The following is an 18,172-nucleotide window of genomic DNA, read 5'->3' as shown; positions in this document are numbered from 1 at the left end:
ACCAGAAGAGGGCGTCGGATCTCTTTACAGATGGTTGTGAGCCACCATGTGGTTGCTGGGAATTGAACTCAGGACCTCTGGAAGAGTAGTCGGGTGCTCTTAACCGCTGAGCCATCTCTCCAGCCCCTATTATTATTTTAGACAGGGTCACCTTGAACCTTGCTAAGCTAGCTAGCTAGAAACCCCAGGGACTCTTCTGTTTCTACTTCCCCAGCTCTGGATTTCAGGTCTGCATTTCTGTGCACACTTTTTATGTAGGTCTTGGGTATCAACACCAGGGCCTTATGCTTTTCCAGCAGTTTAGTGACTTAGTCATCTTCTCAGCCCCAGATTTTGTAAGGTTTAAGGTCTTCATTTTTGAGTAAGTTTGGCTGTATAGAACATTCTAGGTTGTCAGTATTTCCCCCCTTCAGTCCTTAGATGTTGCTCCAGTGTTTTCTTTATTTTTGATGAGAAACCAGTTGTCATCATTACCTTTGTTCCTTGGTATATTACGAGTCATTTTTCTCTTGTTGGTTTGTTGTTGTTTGTTTTTTTGAGACAGGGTTTCTCTGTAGCCTTGGCCATCCTGAAACTCACTCTGTAGACCAGGCTGGCCTAGAACTCACAGAGATCCACCTGCCTCTGCCTCATGAGTGCTGGGATTGAAGTCGTGAGCCACCATTGCCTGGCTTGGTATTTTTCTAATTTATCTCTGTCTCACTGTTTTTCTGACCTACCCCCCCCCCCTTTGTGTGTGTGTATGTGTGTGTGTGTGTGTGTCTGTCTGTCTGTCTGTCTGTCTGTGTCAGTGTGTCTGTGGTGTGTGTCTGTGTGTGTCTTCATCTCTTGATTGCCCTCTTATTTTTGGAGATCGGATCTCTCACTGAACCCGTTGCTTGCCCTTGTCTCCACTGGCTCGGTGCTGTGTTTAGAGACAGCTTTTGTCTGCAGATCAGAACTTGGGATCCCATGCTTTCACAGCAGGCATATCACCTGCTGACCCGTCTCCCTAGGCCCTGTACCGATATTGTATGTATTTGCTTGCTTATTACAACATTTACCAGTTGTAGGTTGAACTATTGGTTCTCTGGCATCTACCTCCTCAGGGCTGGGATTGCAAGTGTAGGCCACTGCTTCCAGCTTCCTGGGTTGATTTTGATTGCTTTTATTGGTATTATGGATTGTAACCCTCCTCACCCTTTCCAAGATGGGGTCTTACTTACTGTGTTGCCCTGGCTGGTGTGGGATTGTCTGTGTAGGCCAGGCTTTCTTTGAACTCACAGACATCCCCCTATCTTGCCTCCCAAGTCCTGGGATAAAAGCCATGTGCCACTATAACTGCTATAACTGGCCTTTTTAAATTTTATGAGTATTCTGCTACATAATACCTCCACATGCCGGAAGAGGGCATCAGATCCCCTTATAGGTTGCTGTGAGCCACCATATGGTTGCTGGGAATTGAACTCAGGACCTCTGGAAGAACAGTTAGTGCTCTTAATGGCTGAGCTATCTCACACACAACCCCGTCCCCCAACATGGTTTTTGAGGCTGGAGTCTGGCCTTGAACTCATGATTCTCCTGTATTAGCTTTTTAAATCCTGGGATTAAATACAGATAAGCATCACTATGCCTCGCTATGAATAGTTTCTGATTGGCAGGAGCCTTTTGTATTTCTCCCCATCTTCACCTTTGATTACTACATGGTTGTTTAGAAATAGTTTGATATTGTGAAACTTTGTTTTTGGTTTTCTCTTAGTAGGGCTGAAATAGTTCTCCTCACTAGGAGGGCAGTGGTCAGGTCAGGAAGTTCTGTATTTTTAACACAAGCTCTGTGAACTTGGAGGGGTTTCCATTTGAATAGTGGGAACTGGCACTATTCTGCATCCTGACTGAGCAGTGGGCACTGTCCATTGCTCATCCTTCCAGGAACTGGTTGGCATTGGTAATATCCCCACATGCATGTCTCCTTAGACTCCTCTCCCCCAGTGCTTGAAGAAGGAGCTTTTCCGCTCTCTCTGTGTCCTGTGGCCTCTGACAGTGTTGAACTCCTTAGACTTTGACCCTCATTCTCAACTCACAGAATCCTCTCAGCTCTGTATGGGTCTCCTCTGGTCTGAGGTCTGGAAACTCAGCACCTCTGTAAGGTTCATTTTATTTTATTTTATTTTATTTTATTTATTTATTTATTTATTTATTTATTTTTGGGGTAAACTTTTTAAAGACAAGGTCTCTGGAGCAGTGGCGCTCTTGCGTTCCAACACAGCTGCCTCTGCCTCCCACTTGCTTTCTGTCTTGGAGTAATCATAGTTCTTCGCCATCTTTGCTGCCTTGAAAAGTTGTAGCTTTATATATTTTGTCCAGTTTTTGTTTATTTCATTTAGATCGGTAAATCTAGTCCCTGCTTCTTGTTAGGAAGCAGGAGTCTGAGTTTTGCATATTAAAGTAAAGAAAACAAATGAGACAGCACACAGAGTTTGAATCCTTTGGGGTGTGATAAAGAGTTTGGATGGCCAATGAGGTGGTTAATTCAGTGAGTAAGGAACAGCCCTTTAAGGCCAGAGAGATGGCTCAGAAGTTAAGAGTTCTTACAGAGGACCTGGATTCGATTCCCAACACCCATATGGCAGCTCACAACCTGTAACTCAGGTTCCAGAGGTTCTGACTTCCTCAGGTACCAGGCACATACATGGTACACGTACAAACATGTAGACAGAACACTCACACACACGAAATATATATGTGTGTGTCTGTGTGTATTCATTTTTACTTTATGAGTGTGTTTTTCTTGCATCTGTGTCAAGAGTTACCTAGCTGGTTAGTGGTGACTCACACCATTAACCTTAACATTTGGTGGACAGAGGCAGGAGATCCAATGAGTTTGAGGCCAGCCTAGTCTACAGAGTGAGTTTCAGGACAGCTACACAGAGAAACCCTGTCTTGAAAAACAAAAACAACAAAAAAAGTGACCTCTTCTATGGGAAGAGTTGGAGAGCACATGGTCTAGAGTGGTAGTAATGGGTTTGCCGTTTGATCTTGACTGTGTTATTCTAAGCATAATTGAAATCAGTGGCTGAAGGACTTGGTCTTTGGGAGGGCTGGAACATTAGATCTTCAGGTACTACCTCTGAGAAAGTATTTTATTCATTTATTTTTACTCTTTGATTTTTTGAAGCATCTTAGTATATATATAGCCTTGCCTGTCCTGGAATTCAGTATGTAGCCCAGGCTGACCTCTTATTAATAGATATCTACTTGCCTTTGAAGTGATGATATTAAAGGTGTACAGCCCCAGACCTGACTTCTATCTTTCTTAAAAAACAATTACTGTTATTATGTGTGTATACTTGACATGTTTGTGTGGGCATGTGGATGTGCCAGTGTGCCACAGCAAGTGGTTTAGAGCCCACAGGACAACTTGGTGGAATTGGTTTTCTTTTTTATGTGGGTCCAGGGATAAGACTCATCATCAGGTTTGCACAGCAAGTATTTCTAATTGGCTGTGCTATTTTGCTGGCTATCTGTTCTTTTGACAGTTTCTCTGTAGGAAAGCTCTCTATGGAACTTTAGCCTCTTTGTCCACTAACCTTTTCTTATGAGTCATGGTTCTGATTCTGTAATTTGGTTCAAAATTAGCTAAGTCTCTGTACCTCTTTTTTTTTTTTTTTTGGTTCTTTTTTTCGGAGCTGGGGACCGAACCCAGGGCCTTGAGCTTCCTAGGCAAGCGCTCTACCACTGAGCTAAATCCCCAACCCTGTCTCTGTACCTCTTACAGATTCTGTCCTGTGGGATTAGCACTGACCCCACTCCACATCTCCAACCCAACTTTACTTTTTTTTTTAAAGATTTTTTTGTTTTATGTAAGTACACTGTACACCGTTATTGTCTTCAGACACCAGAAGAGGGCATCGGATTCCACTACAGATGGTTGCGAGCCACCATGTGTTGCTGGGATTTGAACTCAGGACCTCTAGAAGAGTAGTCAGTGCTCTTAGCCACTCCAGCCCAACTCAACTTTTCTTATGGGCCTTCTTCAATGGCAGATCCTTTAGCCGTAGTTTTCTTGGGATTCTGTTTGAATTCAAGTGTCACTATATTTCTTTTGACTCAGGAGAACCTTTGTCCCTTATTGGGTCTTACTTTCTTGTCCTTGCAGGAGCGAGACACCTCAGTTGTTCACTGTATTGCCAGAGAAGAGGACAGCCACTGTTGGTGGGGCCATGATGGGATCTACCCACATTTATGACATGTCCACGGTTATGAGCCGGAAGGGCCCGGCCCCTGAGTTGCAAGGTGTGGAAGTAGCACTGGCTCCCGAGGAGTTGGAGTTGGACCCCATGGCCATGACCCAGAAGTATGAGGAGCATGTCCGGGAGCAGCAGGCCCAAGTCGAGAAAGAAGACTTCAGTGACATGGTGGCGGAGCATGCTGCCAAACAGAAGGTGGGAAGCAACCTGGGAACCTTGGAATGGCAGATAGGAGTAGGGTCTGTGCTTTCTGCTTTAGGAGTGAGAGGTGGGTGGACTCACTGCACACTTCTATCTTCTCTGAGCCTGAAGATCTTAGAGATGCTCCAGTCTCAAATACACTGGGGCTTAGGGAGAGTAAGAAAGTCATCCAGATCTGACGGAGAAGAGAAGACTGTGGTTTCAGTGCTTTTTTTCCTTAATTTATATGTCTGTGTCAGGCTGCCTCCTGTTTGGGGGTTGTTTAACCTATTGTAACTTCTCTCTCTTTCTCCTACAGCAAAAGAAACGGAAAGCTCAGCCCCAGGACAGTCGTGGGGGCAGCAAGAAATACAAGGAGTTCAAATTTTAGGTCCTTCTCACATACCTGGCCTTCCTTTAGGCCCTTTGTATGTCTGGGCTTTCTATGTGGGTTCCTGAAGCTAGTTCTGTACTCCCTAGGCTTGTCACTTCCTGTTCTTATTTTAGACTTGTTTTGTAAATAAAGCTGTTTCCCAAGGAGGAATGAATACAGGCACTCTTGAACCTCTCTCTTTTTTAGCTTCTGCAAAAGAATATACTTCTTGCCTATAATCAGACTGCCCCACAGAACTATGGGACTGTAGTTGCTGAAATGACTGTGTGGATAATTCACTATCTCCTACCCTTCCTGTGTATGAAGGCTCTGAGGAAAGTACCTTTAGGTCTGGGCTGACCTTACTGCTTTGTCCGTGGGGAATAAAAATAGCCAGCTTAGCACCCTGGCTAGGCTGGGAAGTAACTAACTGTAGGCTGGGGAAGTAGGCCAGGTCAGGCCTGCCTTATTGACCTTGTGGCAGAAAGGCCTATTTCTTACTATTGGAGAACATCTGTATCTAAATAAAATCTAAATTGTTCCAGAGTCCCGGCTAACTACTTGGATTTACTAGTGTGTGTGTGGGTGGGTTGTAGGTGTAGGGTTTGAAGGGCTTGTTTAGTCTTCATCCCTGAGTTCTGAGAAGTTTTTGAAAAACTTGACTAGGTTGGAGCACAGGATTCCATGACATTTGCTCAAGTACTGTGGAGAAGGTGTGGGTGTAGGAGGGTGCAAGAGCTCTAGGTAGGGTGGGGGTGTGTGGGGATGGCAGCTGATCAGGCCTTGAGAGAATTTTAGGAATTGAGAAAGCACTGAGGCACTCTGGGACTTTGTAAAGAAGGCTGTGTCGGGGGCGCTGTACCAAGAATGGCTCTTGGACCTAGCCAAACTTAGCTCACTGGCTCCTGCCTACCCTCAAGCGGGAACTTAAGCTCCAGAGGTGGTGGCCGGTCCCTGGATCTCTACCTACTGCTCCTTTTACAGAAATGGGCGAAATACCCACAGAAGGGGTCGCCACCGCGGGCTGTCCAATTTCCGCGCAACGCGTGACCAGCCGCGGTCCGCCTCCACTACGTGTTCTGCAGATCTCAGGGGCTGAGCGCGCTCCCGTACAGTCCTCTCCTGTTCGGGACCGCGCCCCGGAAAACCCGGGTTTCCGCTGGCGGGGTAGCGGCCGCCCGACGGGGGTGGAGGAAGGAGGGGCGCGGAGCCATCACGCCAGAGGCCTGCAAGGGACGCAAGGGCCGCGCTGCGAGAGCGCGCGGGCTGTAGCCCCTTCCCAGAGGCCGCGGGGCTGAGTGCCAGCCTGGCCCGCCCCTCGGCGCCCGGCTGGGTGGGGCTGCGACTCCCCGCCCCTTTCGGGCACGCCCACCCAGTGTCTGGGCCTCGCGGGCCGCAACAGGCGGCGGGCGAGCGCGAGGACCGCGCGCAGCGAAGGCCCGCGCGTGCGTGCAGGTTCGCTGGTGGCTCGCGCTCCGCCGGGCGTTCTGAGGAGACGCGCTGAGCCGCTGCCGCCGCGGGGGGGAAGCCTGCGAGTAGCTCGCGTGCCCGCAGTCCGCGTAAGCCCCGCGCCCCTTCCACCCCTGGCCAGGCCATGGCGGAACGCGGAGGGGCGGGCGGTGGTCCCGGAGGCGCCGGGGGCGGCAGCAGTCAGCGGGGCTCTGGGGTTGCCCAGTCCCCGCAGCAGCAGCCGCCGCAGCAGCCATCTCAGCCGCAACAGCCGACGCCCCCCAAACTGGCCCAGGCCACCTCGTCCTCCTCGTCCACCTCGGCTGCGGCCGCCTCCTCCTCGTCCTCCTCCACCTCCACCTCCATGGCCGTCGCGGTGGCCTCGGGCTCTGCGCCTCCCGGCGGTCCGGGACCAGGCCGCACCCCCGCCCCAGTGCAGATGAATTTGTATGCTACCTGGGAGGTGGACCGGAGCTCATCCAGCTGCGTGCCCAGGTGAGCAACGGGCGGGTGGGAAAAGGTGTTGGCCTAGGGGACCGCCAGGCTGGCTCTGTGACAGGCCCCGCCTCCCCATCTCTCCGGGTCGAGTAGGGGGGGAGGTCCTCCACTTCAAGATCGTCCTGGCTTGGAGGTGGGGGTGGGGGGCTGCCTTCGCCTGGGCCTTCCAGGACTGTTGTGTGGGCCTGCCCTCTCCAGCAGCCCCACCTTCTGCCTTGGCCTGGACCACCCTCCTGTCCTCTTGGAGCAATGATGGCCTCCAGGACCCAGCCCAGTGGCCTTCCTTGGCTGGGTCTGACTGAATCTGACCTTCCTTACGGTCAGTAAGTCGCTCTTCTTCCTGCTTCACCAACGCCCGTGGGCTGTACATATGTTAATGTTACACAGATGTGGTAAAGATGGCTTTGATATAATTATTTCCCGACGTACTTAGCATGTGTCAAATTCAGTTGTCACCTGTTGCAGGTAAAGCTGGTTAACACTTAGGGGTTCAGTACATACAATCATCTGCTTCATATCACACACATTCTCTGGGTACTCTGTGCTCTTAGTTTGGGGCATCAGGTGAGTGTGTTCTCAAATGTAAGTTTTCATTTCCTTTTCCCCTAGATACTAGTCACAGAATCTCCTGGTTCCTACAAGCTCTGCAAAATGACTACCCTGTTCCTAAATTCAATCCATTTTTCTGTCTGTTGGAACTGTCTGGGAACTTGCATCAAAAAATAACGCTTGGACATAATTTCTGTTTCTCTATGGTAAAGCAGTTGTTCTATATAATTCTTTGGGGACTGTGTTGGGCTTGACCCTGCATTAAGACAGCCTGCAGGGTTGGTTTCACCCAGTAAGCACAAAGAAGTGCCTGGAGGTGTTCATTTTGTGCTTCAAACCCAAGTTGATTCTCAGGTTCTATCCTTACTTACCCTGTTAGTCCAGCAGGGCAGATCATCAGCCAGAGATTGGGTGCACTGTGGTGTTCCACCCTAAAGTCTGCTGGTGTCAAAAAATATGCTTGGACATAATTTTTGTTTCTCTATGGTAAAGCAGTTGTTCTATATAATTCTTGGGGGACTTTTCTTTTTCTCCCTTTATTTTGAACATCATCATACCACAACATCACACCAGTATCTAGGGCATGAAAAACGACAACAAGCCCATCTTTCTACGTCATTACAGAAAAATAGAGAGCATTACCCCACCTGCCAAACTCTCCATGTTCTTTCCTGAACCACATTCTGGCTTCCCTGACATACTTCTGAACTATGCCCCAGCCCCATTACAGTTTTACTACATATGAGTCTGTAAACAATATATTTTTTAGTTTTGTATGTTATTTATTTATTTTTGTTTTTGAGACAGTATCTTACTTTCCTTGGCTGACCTAGAACTCACAGTGATCTGTCTGCCTCCTACCTTCCCTGTGCTAGTATTACAGGTGTGGACCACTACTCTTGGCTTCAGTGTTTTTTGGAGCTTGTAGAAATGTTCTCATATCATATGTAACCTGTCACTTTTAACTCAGGCTCATGCAAATCATGAATATTGTCTAGTAGCTCTAGTTTTTAGTACTTTCTCTAATGGATAGTGCTTGATTATATGAACTACTATTTGATTCTGATGATTAGGTTGTTTCTTGTTAACATGGGCAGTTTTATGTGTGTGTGTGTTATGTATATATGTATGTATTTGCTCAGGATTTGTGTTCCTGGGCAGAAATTTCTTTAGAGAATCTTTGAAGTATATATGAAGTATATGCATATATATATGAATATATTTATATGAATATTTGTACATATCCACATAAGTATATATGAAACATATATGAAGTATATATAAAGGAGTATAATTGCTGCTTGAAAAGTGTGGATTTGAAGCTTCAAGAGATGATGCTAGACTGTTTGCCACTTCTGCTCTCCACTTTTCATTCCTTTGTGTACAGCATTCTCTGCACTGATTTATAGTGTCCTCTTTCTCTGTCCTCCTTTAAGGGGATCAGGAACCACAGTAATTTACTTTGGCCAGAGCCCTAGCATGACACCAAACTCAAATTAGCACTCACTGTGGGATGGTATGCCTTTGGTCCTGGGCAGGCCTCTTTTTATTTCTGTTGGGTCTGTCCATTGTTGGAGTATGCTGTTCCTCCTCTTCCTTACATAAAAGTCCTGTGCTCCACCTGCATGGGTCTGCAGTTAGGAAAATATGTTCTCATCTGGGAGTGTTTGAGTGGCCTTTGGGTAGTTGCCTTGTCTACCTTGTTAGATTGAAAAAACATGGATGGATGGGCAGAAGCTGTCATAAAGGGGAGTGAATAGAATCACCGCTGAGTTTTGGTATGACCAAAAGAACTCTTGGTTACTAAAAAGTCTGCAATAATAAATTACTAGCTCCTGAAACAGGGTAGGCACTATATATGTAGATGTGTATGGTTATGTCTTATTTACCGGCCTGAATCTGCCCTTCTATGACTTTGCTTTCAAGCCATTATCCTTGTACCTTCCAGCATCTTGTGAAACACTGTACTTCTTGGAGCATGCTTCTTTGTCTTCAGAAGGAAAATGCCCTATGGCAGAAAAAGGCCTGCTATTGGCCCTTTTAAATATTAAGTCAGTGTTTAGTTTGTTGTCTCCTGGTACTTGAACACGCAGCTCTGTAAAGAACCTGGAACTAACCTTCTCTCATGCAACTCCGGTGAGACACAAGCCTATGAGCTATAGGCAACTATAAATGTAAATCTGATGGTGACTCTGAGGAAAGGTGTGCATGAGAACACTGTGGGAGCAGGGCATAATGACATATGCTTAGAGCACTTAGAGTTTGAGGCAGGGAATTGATGACTCGAGGACAGCCAGAGTTCATAATTTCAGGCCAGCCAAGGAAGGAATAGCAAGACTTTCTTGAGAATAGACAAAGGAAAACCCCAAAAGCAATCAGCACTAGAAGAGTGGGTGTTACCTACTACCAAAAAGAGGGGGTGTCACAGAACAGTAGGAAGATCATGCTGCTTTCTTTGATACTTTAGAAAATTTGATTTGCTTTTGAAAAAAAAATCTTTATTGGACATTTAAATAAAGGTGAGCATTCTAGATGATTTTAGGTGCATGTGTTTTTAACGTCTGCTAAATTCTCAAAATTGATAGTATTATTTTTAAAACTTTCAATAGCATACTTAACAGTTGGCTTTAAAATGTCTTAATTGTTCTTTGCATTGATTAACAGCATTAAAAAAGAAAACATGGTTAGCATATGCCCATGACTCAAGCAGAGTAGAAAGATAGACTGTGTAAAGGGAAAGGCCCTGATCCCACCTTTGTTCTCACTTCTCAGAAAGTGCCATCGTGAAATATGGTTATCTTTAAGACTTTATTATGATAAAATGAAGGCTGGGGAAGCAGCTCCTTTGGTAGAGTGCTTACCTAGCATGCACGAGGCATGTCAGTGTCAGCCCCATGTAAGTCTGGGTGTGGCAGTCCATACTTCTATCCCAGCATTTACATAGAGAAGACAGGAATTCAGTTACCCTTAGTTATAGAGTAAGTTTGAAGCCTATCTGGGATACACGAGAACACTAAAACACCAAAAATAAGCAAAAGTTGTTATATGAATAGGTAGCTGTTCCCTTACGAAATTCAAAGCTTTAAGAGTTGGAGTTGCTCCCCTCCCCAACTGAATTGTCCTCTACTGTGGCTGGGTGTGACAAGGAGAGGCCTGGAGTGAGGTGGGAAGGGGAGGGGAGTATGTGGCATGTTGCTCATGATAAAGGAAGGTTTTAGAGTCTCCAGTTTTTGTAAGGTGAGATTTTTTCTCTTCATATTTTCTCTTTTGAATTGCTCAAGTTAGGAATGGCAGAAAATTATTAAATTGTATAAACATACAAAAATTTCTCAGTTGTATAAAATTGATGAGGAGTTGATCTATGCCCTACTGTATAACATATAAACTGTATCAAATTGGGACTTCATTTCAAAGCACACTTGAATGTCCTTATCTTTGTGGTCACCTTGGGAGGGAGTTCAGTAACTATCAGTCAAAATTTTCTTCCTAAATTATATCAAGCATAGTTACTAAAGTTAACCCTTATCAGACAAAAGTGTTATAGCCAAAGGAGGTTGACCAAGCTGTACTGGCATGACTAGTTTGCAGGATAAATGTTATTTGCACAAAAGTACTTGTGAAGGGATGCTACTCTTACCACCAAAGCACACACAAGCTGGAGTCTCAATATGATGACTGTATGTTAGGACAGACTCTTTCATGCCCTAGGCTTTCCAGCCGTTGGTTACAAATACTTACCATCAATCCTAAGATGTACATTTAATAAATACAAAAAAGGTCTGTAAAGCCACAGGAATACGTACTTCTTAATGACAGAGGCAAAGTAAATGCAGTGGATCAGATAAGGGAGAGCTCCTGAGATGTCTGTTATCTTCCTGGCACTGAAAGTACTAAAAGCATTGTTTGTGCCCTAGGAGATTTGAATTTCACATTGTGAGTGTTGTAATAGAATATCCTCCCTATCAAGGTAATATCATCCATCATCCCTGTAGAAGCTCAGATTCCTTAAGTGAGAAAGAGAATGACTTTCACTGAGTCCGTTTTACATGTATTGATTTACAGATAGTTGGAACACAGTAGTTATGTGATTTCTCCTCTCCTCTCCTCTCCTCTCCTCCCCTCCCCTCCCCTCCCCTCCCTTCCCCTCCCCTCCCCTCCCCTCCCCTCGCCTCTCCTCTCTCCTTCTCTTCAACAGAATTTCTGGCTGTTCTGGAACTTGCTCTGAGACCAGGCTGGCTTCAAAGTCAGAGATCTGCCTGCCTCTGCCTAACCAATGCTGGGATTAAAGGCCTGTGCCAACACCTTCCAACTGTGATTTCTTTCAAATCTAGTTTTCTAGTTTCTTGGCCAAACCATTGAGTATTCTTGATTTCTGCTCTTGTAGGAGGGAAATGCAAGTCAGAGATTGTGCTGTGTTGTGTTGTGTCCTTTGACTCCTTCGCCTGGGGAGACTGACTGGTCCTGCTTTGGCCTGGACTTGAAACTGTTAAAGTAGACCTGTCCTGGCCTAGCTTGCCTCTGACATCATTCTAGAAATACTTGGGCAATCTAGGATAACTGGAATTGACTTGCCAGAATAGTTTCCAGTGCTCATGAGAAAAGTCAGAATTGAAGCTGGCCTAAGAACTTCTTTCAGAGAGGGCCTTGATCAAAGTGGTTCCAGGTTGACAAGCTCTCACAGGATCCTTCCTTCTTTAGCCTCAGACCCAGGAGTCACTAGCACTGCAGGAAGGTTTCAGAGAACACAGATGCATATGTATTGATAGCTCCTCTAGAGTGATTTCTTTACATAGAAACTTAGAATTGTTTAGAAAGCTGACTAGAAAATTAGAAAGGACTCTAGTCTCAGTCAAGGGTCCCCACCAAGGCAGTGCTTTACATGGCCTCTTTTCCTTGGGAAGTGCAAATAACTAGTGATACATTGCTGCTTAGCTTAAGAACCTCCAGAAAAAAAAAATCCTTTTCAGTTTTAAATACTTATTTGGCTGAGCGCGGTTACCATGTTATATATGTGGAGATCAGAGAACTTTTTAGACTTGATTCTCATCTTCCACCTTTACATTTCATTTAGGAAGCAAACTCAGGTTGCTAGGCTTGTTCACTAAGCATCTCATCACCCATTTCTTTTCTTTTTAAAACAGGTTATCATGTAGCCCAGGTTGGCCTTAGACTTGCTACAGTGAATTTCTGATTTTCCTGGCTCTACCTCCAAAGTGCTGGAATTACAGACATATGCTACCACACCCAGCAAGAATGTAATTTCTGAAAATATTCCAGTAGTCTGGCATTGTGACACTTGACTATAATCAGTGCTTAGTAGACAAAGGCAGGAGGATCAAAGTTCTAGGCTAGTTTTTGCTATACATAATGAGTTCAAAGTCAGCCTCAGCTACTGAAACTGTGTTTTAAAGATAACCAGCACTGGAGCATTGCTTAGCAGTTAAGAGCACTTGTTACTATTGCAGAGGGCCCACATGGCTGCTCTTAATAGTCTTTAACTTCTGCCCTCCCACCCCCAATCTGATGATCTCTTCTGACCTCCATGGGCACCATGCACACGTGTGGTGGGCATACATTCATACGCGCAGGCAAAACACTCATCACATAAAATAGATAAATCCAAAGATAAAAAGGTAGAAAAAAAGATTTATTTAAAAAAAAAAAAAAACCTAATCAAAGGACTAGAGAGGTGGCGAGGTCCCAAGCTTGGTTCTTAGCATCCATATCAGACAGGTTTTAAGCATCTGTAAGTCCGTCTCAGGGGGCCTGATGCCTCTGGCCTCTCTGGGTGCTTCCATTCTCATCTCACGTACTTGCATGCAGACGCACACACTTACGTAGTGACAATTTTGGAAATATTATAAGAATGTGTTTCCATTTTAACCCCAGGTGTAGGATATGGAGCTGCTTCAGAATGTCCACAGCAGCTGACTATGATTTGCCTTGTGCTCTATAATTTTGTGAGGTACAGATAGTTTCTGTGATTATATGATATATGGAATTCTGGGGATTTTTTAGAAGGTATGTAAGTGCTAGGCCCCAAAGGTGGGTTGGGTTGGTTGTTGCTGGTTGTTGCTGGTTGTTACTGGTTGTTGCTGGTTGTTGCTGGTTGTTGCATTTTGTTAAAGGTCATGCTCAAAGAAGAAACAACAAGAAGAAATTAAATTAGATATCCTGACAGCAAAGATCAAACTTGTCCCATGGAACTTGGTGTTCCCTAATCAGCGGAAGTTGTCTAATGATGACATCACCCCCTTCAGACACCTGACTTTATTCAGGGATCTATCTCTTTCCTTCCCTTTCTGTCCTTTTTTTCTCTTTTCTCTCTTAATTTGTGTTAGGGGGTTGAAAGGGGGGAAGAAAGAAGAACCCACAAAGTAGCAAAAGACAGCTACATACCTATGTGTAATTAATAATAAAGATCTGTGAAAACAAAAACCAGTCAAACAACCAACAACATATTAATAGACACTTATTTATATTTTAAGATGAGATGCTTTGTTTTAAAGTTGTTTTGTATTAACCATTTGTGACTGCTTTGATTGAAACTTACTTCCTCAGCCCAACATGATCATTAGTTGGCCTGTAATCTAGCACTGGGAAATAGAGGCAGGAGTTTGAGGTCATCCTTGGCTGTGTGAGAACCAGTTTCAAAATAACAAACCAAAAGTAGAAAATGAAGAAAAATAGCTATTCCATTACATTGCCTCCATTTCTTTCTTGTTTATTCTTTCCTTTGCTTCTTTTGCTGTTGTTGCTTTGCTTTTGAGAATAGGATCTTGTTGGGTAACTCTGAGTAACCTTGAATTTACTATGGTGCCCAGGCTGTCCTAGAATTTGGGATCCTCCTGTCTTAGTCTCTGGAGTGCTGTGATTTCAGGTGTCCATCACTCCACCTGGCATTATAGCAGTTCCGTTTCAAGTCACTCTAGACACATATGCCTAATGGCTTCCATACTGGACAGGGCAGATCTAGAACCTTTTAGTGACTTGGAAAGACCTTCTAGATAACATGAGTTTCATGGGGAAAAGTTGTCTAAATATTTCTAGTGTGGATATTTATGGCTTGTTAAGAAAATATTTTCAGCTGGGCATGGTGGCACACTCTTATTAATCTCAGCTCTTGTGGGGCAGAAACAGGCAGGTCCCGGGGATTATAGGTCAGCCTGGTCTTCCTAGAGGTTCCAGGACAGCAGCCAGGGCTACATAGTGAGACTCTGTCTTTCACCAAAAAAAAAAAAAAAAAAAAAAAAAATTGCAAATTATGCATCTCACTTAGTAATATTTACTAGGAACTCAATTCGCAACAAAAACCAAAATTCAAAATAATTTGACTTTAAAAATGTGGAAATTTGCCAAGTGTGATGGTGCATTCCTTTAATTCCAGCACTCAAGGGTCAGAGATGAGTTCTAGGCCAGCCTGGTCTACAGATTGAGTTCTAGGACAGCTAGGGCTACATAGAGAGAATCTGTCTCAAAACAAAACAAACAAAAAAGGTTTATCTAAACAAATACATTTCTCAAAATAAGACCTCTAAATGGTCAACAAATGTAAGAAAAAAGTGCTCAATATTCTAATTATCAGATCAAAACCACAATGAAATATCCTTTCACCTTAGTTGAAATGGATAACAACTAAAAACCCAAAAAATAATAAAGGCTGGTCAGGATGTGTATGCATGTGTGCCATAGCATAAGTGTGGTTAAAAAGATAACTTACAGGGTCTGGTCTGATCCTTCTCTCATGTTTGTCCTGTGGATTGAATTTAGGTCATGCTGTAAGCACCTTTATCTGGTAAGCCATCTCGAGGGCCTTGCCTACTCATTTTTGATAGGGTTGGACCATTATTTTCTTTGCAATACACGATAAGTTTGTGTTGATAGTGGAAGATTGATTCAGTTAGTGTGTGTGTGTGTGTGTGTGTGTGTGTGTGTGTGTGTGTGTGTGTGTGTACACATATGTATGTCTGTTACTCATGGGGGCCATTAGAGGGCTTTGGATTTCCTGGAACTAGAATTGCTAATGATTGTGAACCACCATGTAGGTGCTGACAGCAAAACCTGGATCTTGTAGAAGAACAACTAATGTTCTTAACCACTGAGCCACCTCTCCAGACCCTGGGCAATTCTTTTAATTTGCCAAGTTTTTGAACTTTGACTATCATGCTTCCTGTTTCTTACAAGGAACCTCATCTTCACTAAACTGGTTTTCGTTTATCATTTTGTTGCTTGAAATACTTTTAGTTCTGTAAAGCGAACTTTATCAGGAATAGCCACAGGTTGTTTTGCCCAGAACATTTTTAATTTTTAAGGCCATGCATATTTTAGAAATTACTTTGTATGGTTATTAGCAACCTGCTACAAATTTGGGAGACAGGGAGACATGATTTAAAAAAATTTTTTTTCTATACCGTCTGCTCCTCTCTGTGACCTTTGTCCCTCAGGACATTAGTATGTACGTCAGATGTCCTAGGTTTGAGGTGAAGTTGATATATATGCTAAGCATCTCTTAGGAGCTTACATAAGTTATTTTTCTGAGGAAGTCCTGTGTTTTTCTTTCTAGTTATTCTCCACAACAGTGCATTTCTTGAGTTTCCTTTTGTCAGTCTTTTCATAGGTGAGATACTCTTTGGCTTGTTTTGTTTTGTTTTGTTTTGTTTTGTTTTGTTTTTTAAGACAGGGACTTAGATCATGTAGCCCTGGCTGGGCTTACAACTGGCTATGTAGACCAGGCTGATGTTAACTCACAGAGATCTGCCTACTTCTGCCTCCCATAGCACCATAGCTGTGTAATACTGTCTTTATTATAGTATTGTTGAATCTTGTTTAGGACACACAAAAGTCTTAGAACCTTAGTCATCATTTACTTAATTTGACGTCACTTGACTAACCTTTCTCCTCTCCCACTCTGTGTATGTGTTTAGTGTGTGTATGTGTGCTATCTGCCATGCACATAGATATGGGAGCCAGAGGCTGGTATTTTTCCTCTATGGCTATTCTCTGTGTCACACCTCCTCCGCCCCTTTCTTTTCCTTTTTTGTGGATGTGTGTATGGTTTATATTCATGAATGTGTGTGCTGAGGCCAGAGGAGGGCATTTCTTGAATTTCCTTTTGTCTTTTCTATATCACTCAGCCTTGTTTCTTTAAGGAAGGCTCACCAAACCTGTGGCTCACTTTTTGCTCTTTTGTTTGTTTGTTTGTGGTTTTTTTTTTGGCAGCATTGACATTCAGTAAACCCCAGCAATTGTCCTGTCTTTGACTCTTTCAGTGCATAGGACCATAACAGGTTTTGTGAATGTGCTGGTGGACCTTATCACTGTACAGCAAATGCTCCTAACCACTAAGAAGCTGGCCCAATAGGTTCTCTTACTGAACTTAGAACTTAAGTTTCACATAGAAACTCAGAATTAGTTACAGACAAGCAGTACTCTTGACTTTTACATAGTGCAGGGGATCTGAAGTCTGGTCCTTCTACCTGTTCAGGAAACACTGTATCCATTGAGCTGTCTTCTCAGCTCCCTTCTTTTCTTTTTTTAAAATTACAACTATTCATTGTGCTGTGTGTGTGTGTGTGTGTGTGTATGTATGTGTGTGTGTGTATGTATGTGTGTGTGTGTGTGTGTGTGTGTGTGTGTGTGTGTCTGTCTGTCTGTCTGTCTGTCAGTCTGTCAGTTGGTCTGTCTGTAGTATGCCACGTTGTGCTTGTGGAGTTTAGAAGACAACTTGAAGGAGTCTACTCCTTCCACCATGTGGGGAATTAAGGACTCACCTTAGATTGCCAGGTTTGTCAATAAGCACCATTTGTTACCCACCAAGCTACCTTGTTGTCCCTCTATTTCTTTTTCCTTGTTAAAAAAAAAATGGCTTATAACTGCAATAAGACTTTGTGATTTACAATTTTTCTGAGGACCTTAACATGTACAGTATATTCAAATGATTAGGGGGGTCAAAATAAAAAGAGCACACATCAAACAAAACAAAACAAAACATTGAATAACTTTTTTTCTTTCCTTCCCCCCCCCCCCCCCCCGGAGCTGGGGACCAAACCCAGGGCCTTGGGCTTCCTAGGCAAGCGCTCTCCCTCTGAGCTAAATCCCCAACCTCTTTCCTGTTTTTTTCATGACACTTTTCAAATACATTGCACATAATGTAATTTGTTCCTATGCCCGCCTTGGTCACACTAGCCTAAACATAGCCCAGGTTTTATTTAGTGGCAATTCAGTGGATTTTTATTCTGGTTTAATTTTACACACACACACACACAGGCGTGCGTACGCGCGCGCGCGCACACACACACACACACACACACACATGTATGCACATATATTGCTCAGGATTGTATTTTAAATATGAATAACCGGATGGACACACATCTTTAATCCTAGTACTTGAGAGGAAGACTGTGGGGCTCCCTTAGACTGTCTACAGCAGCTGAGTATAATTTGCCTCCTGCTTTAGCAGAAGCATGTTTGTGCTAGCTGCAGATGGTTTCTGTGACTATGTGTTGTTTGGAATTCTGGGAACTTTACAGAGTGGGGTCGGTGGATGTTGGTCATTCAGGGAGATTGGTTGCAGTTTTATTAGTAGTTATGCTCAAAGAAGAAACAAAGGACAAGAAGTTAGATTCAAAGATCTCTATTTCTCTCCCTCTATCCATTCTTTCTCTCCTGTATAGGGGGTGAGATGGGGTGAGGGACAAAGGGTAGGAAAAAGAAGAACCCACAAAGTAGCAAAGGCCGGCTACAGAAGATGCAGGTGGATCTCTGTGAGCTCAAGGCCAGCCTGGTCTAGATAGGGAGTTCCAGGGCAGCCAGAACTGTATAATAGATCTTGTCTCAAATAAATAAATTAATTTTTAGAAAAGAACATCTAATCATGCCACTGTTCTCTCGACAA

At 43.9% G+C, this 18,172-nt stretch overlaps 2 protein-coding genes across 5 annotated transcripts in view; both read left to right on the top strand.

The window, feature by feature from the left end:
- The window catches only part of Sf3b2 (splicing factor 3b, subunit 2), a 40,910-nt gene extending 35,585 nt beyond the window's left edge, over positions 1-5,325 (top strand). For 3 of the 4 annotated variants that reach the window (XM_063286842.1, XM_063286841.1, XM_008760105.4), the window contains 2 exons: positions 4,136-4,421; positions 4,726-5,325. In XM_063286842.1, the coding sequence (XP_063142912.1) occupies positions 4,136-4,421; positions 4,726-4,797 (358 nt within the window). In that variant the 3' untranslated portion in view covers positions 4,798-5,325. The remainder of the gene's footprint in view (positions 1-4,135; positions 4,422-4,725) is intronic. The other variant, NM_001106326.1, reaches the window with a different exon arrangement.
- Positions 5,326-6,273: 948 nt separating this feature from the next.
- The window catches only part of Pacs1 (phosphofurin acidic cluster sorting protein 1), a 131,957-nt gene continuing 120,058 nt past the window's right edge, over positions 6,274-18,172 (top strand). Inside the window, 1 exon segment of the mRNA NM_134406.1 lies at positions 6,274-6,723. Within this exon segment, the coding sequence (NP_599233.1) occupies positions 6,374-6,723 (350 nt within the window). The 5' untranslated portion in view covers positions 6,274-6,373.

This window comes from Rattus norvegicus, chromosome 1, assembly GCF_036323735.1.
Source record: "Rattus norvegicus strain BN/NHsdMcwi chromosome 1, GRCr8, whole genome shotgun sequence".
Taxonomy (NCBI): Eukaryota; Metazoa; Chordata; class Mammalia; order Rodentia; family Muridae; genus Rattus; species Rattus norvegicus.
Note: the sequence above shows the minus strand (reverse complement) of the source record. Positions and strands in the feature narration are given on the sequence as shown.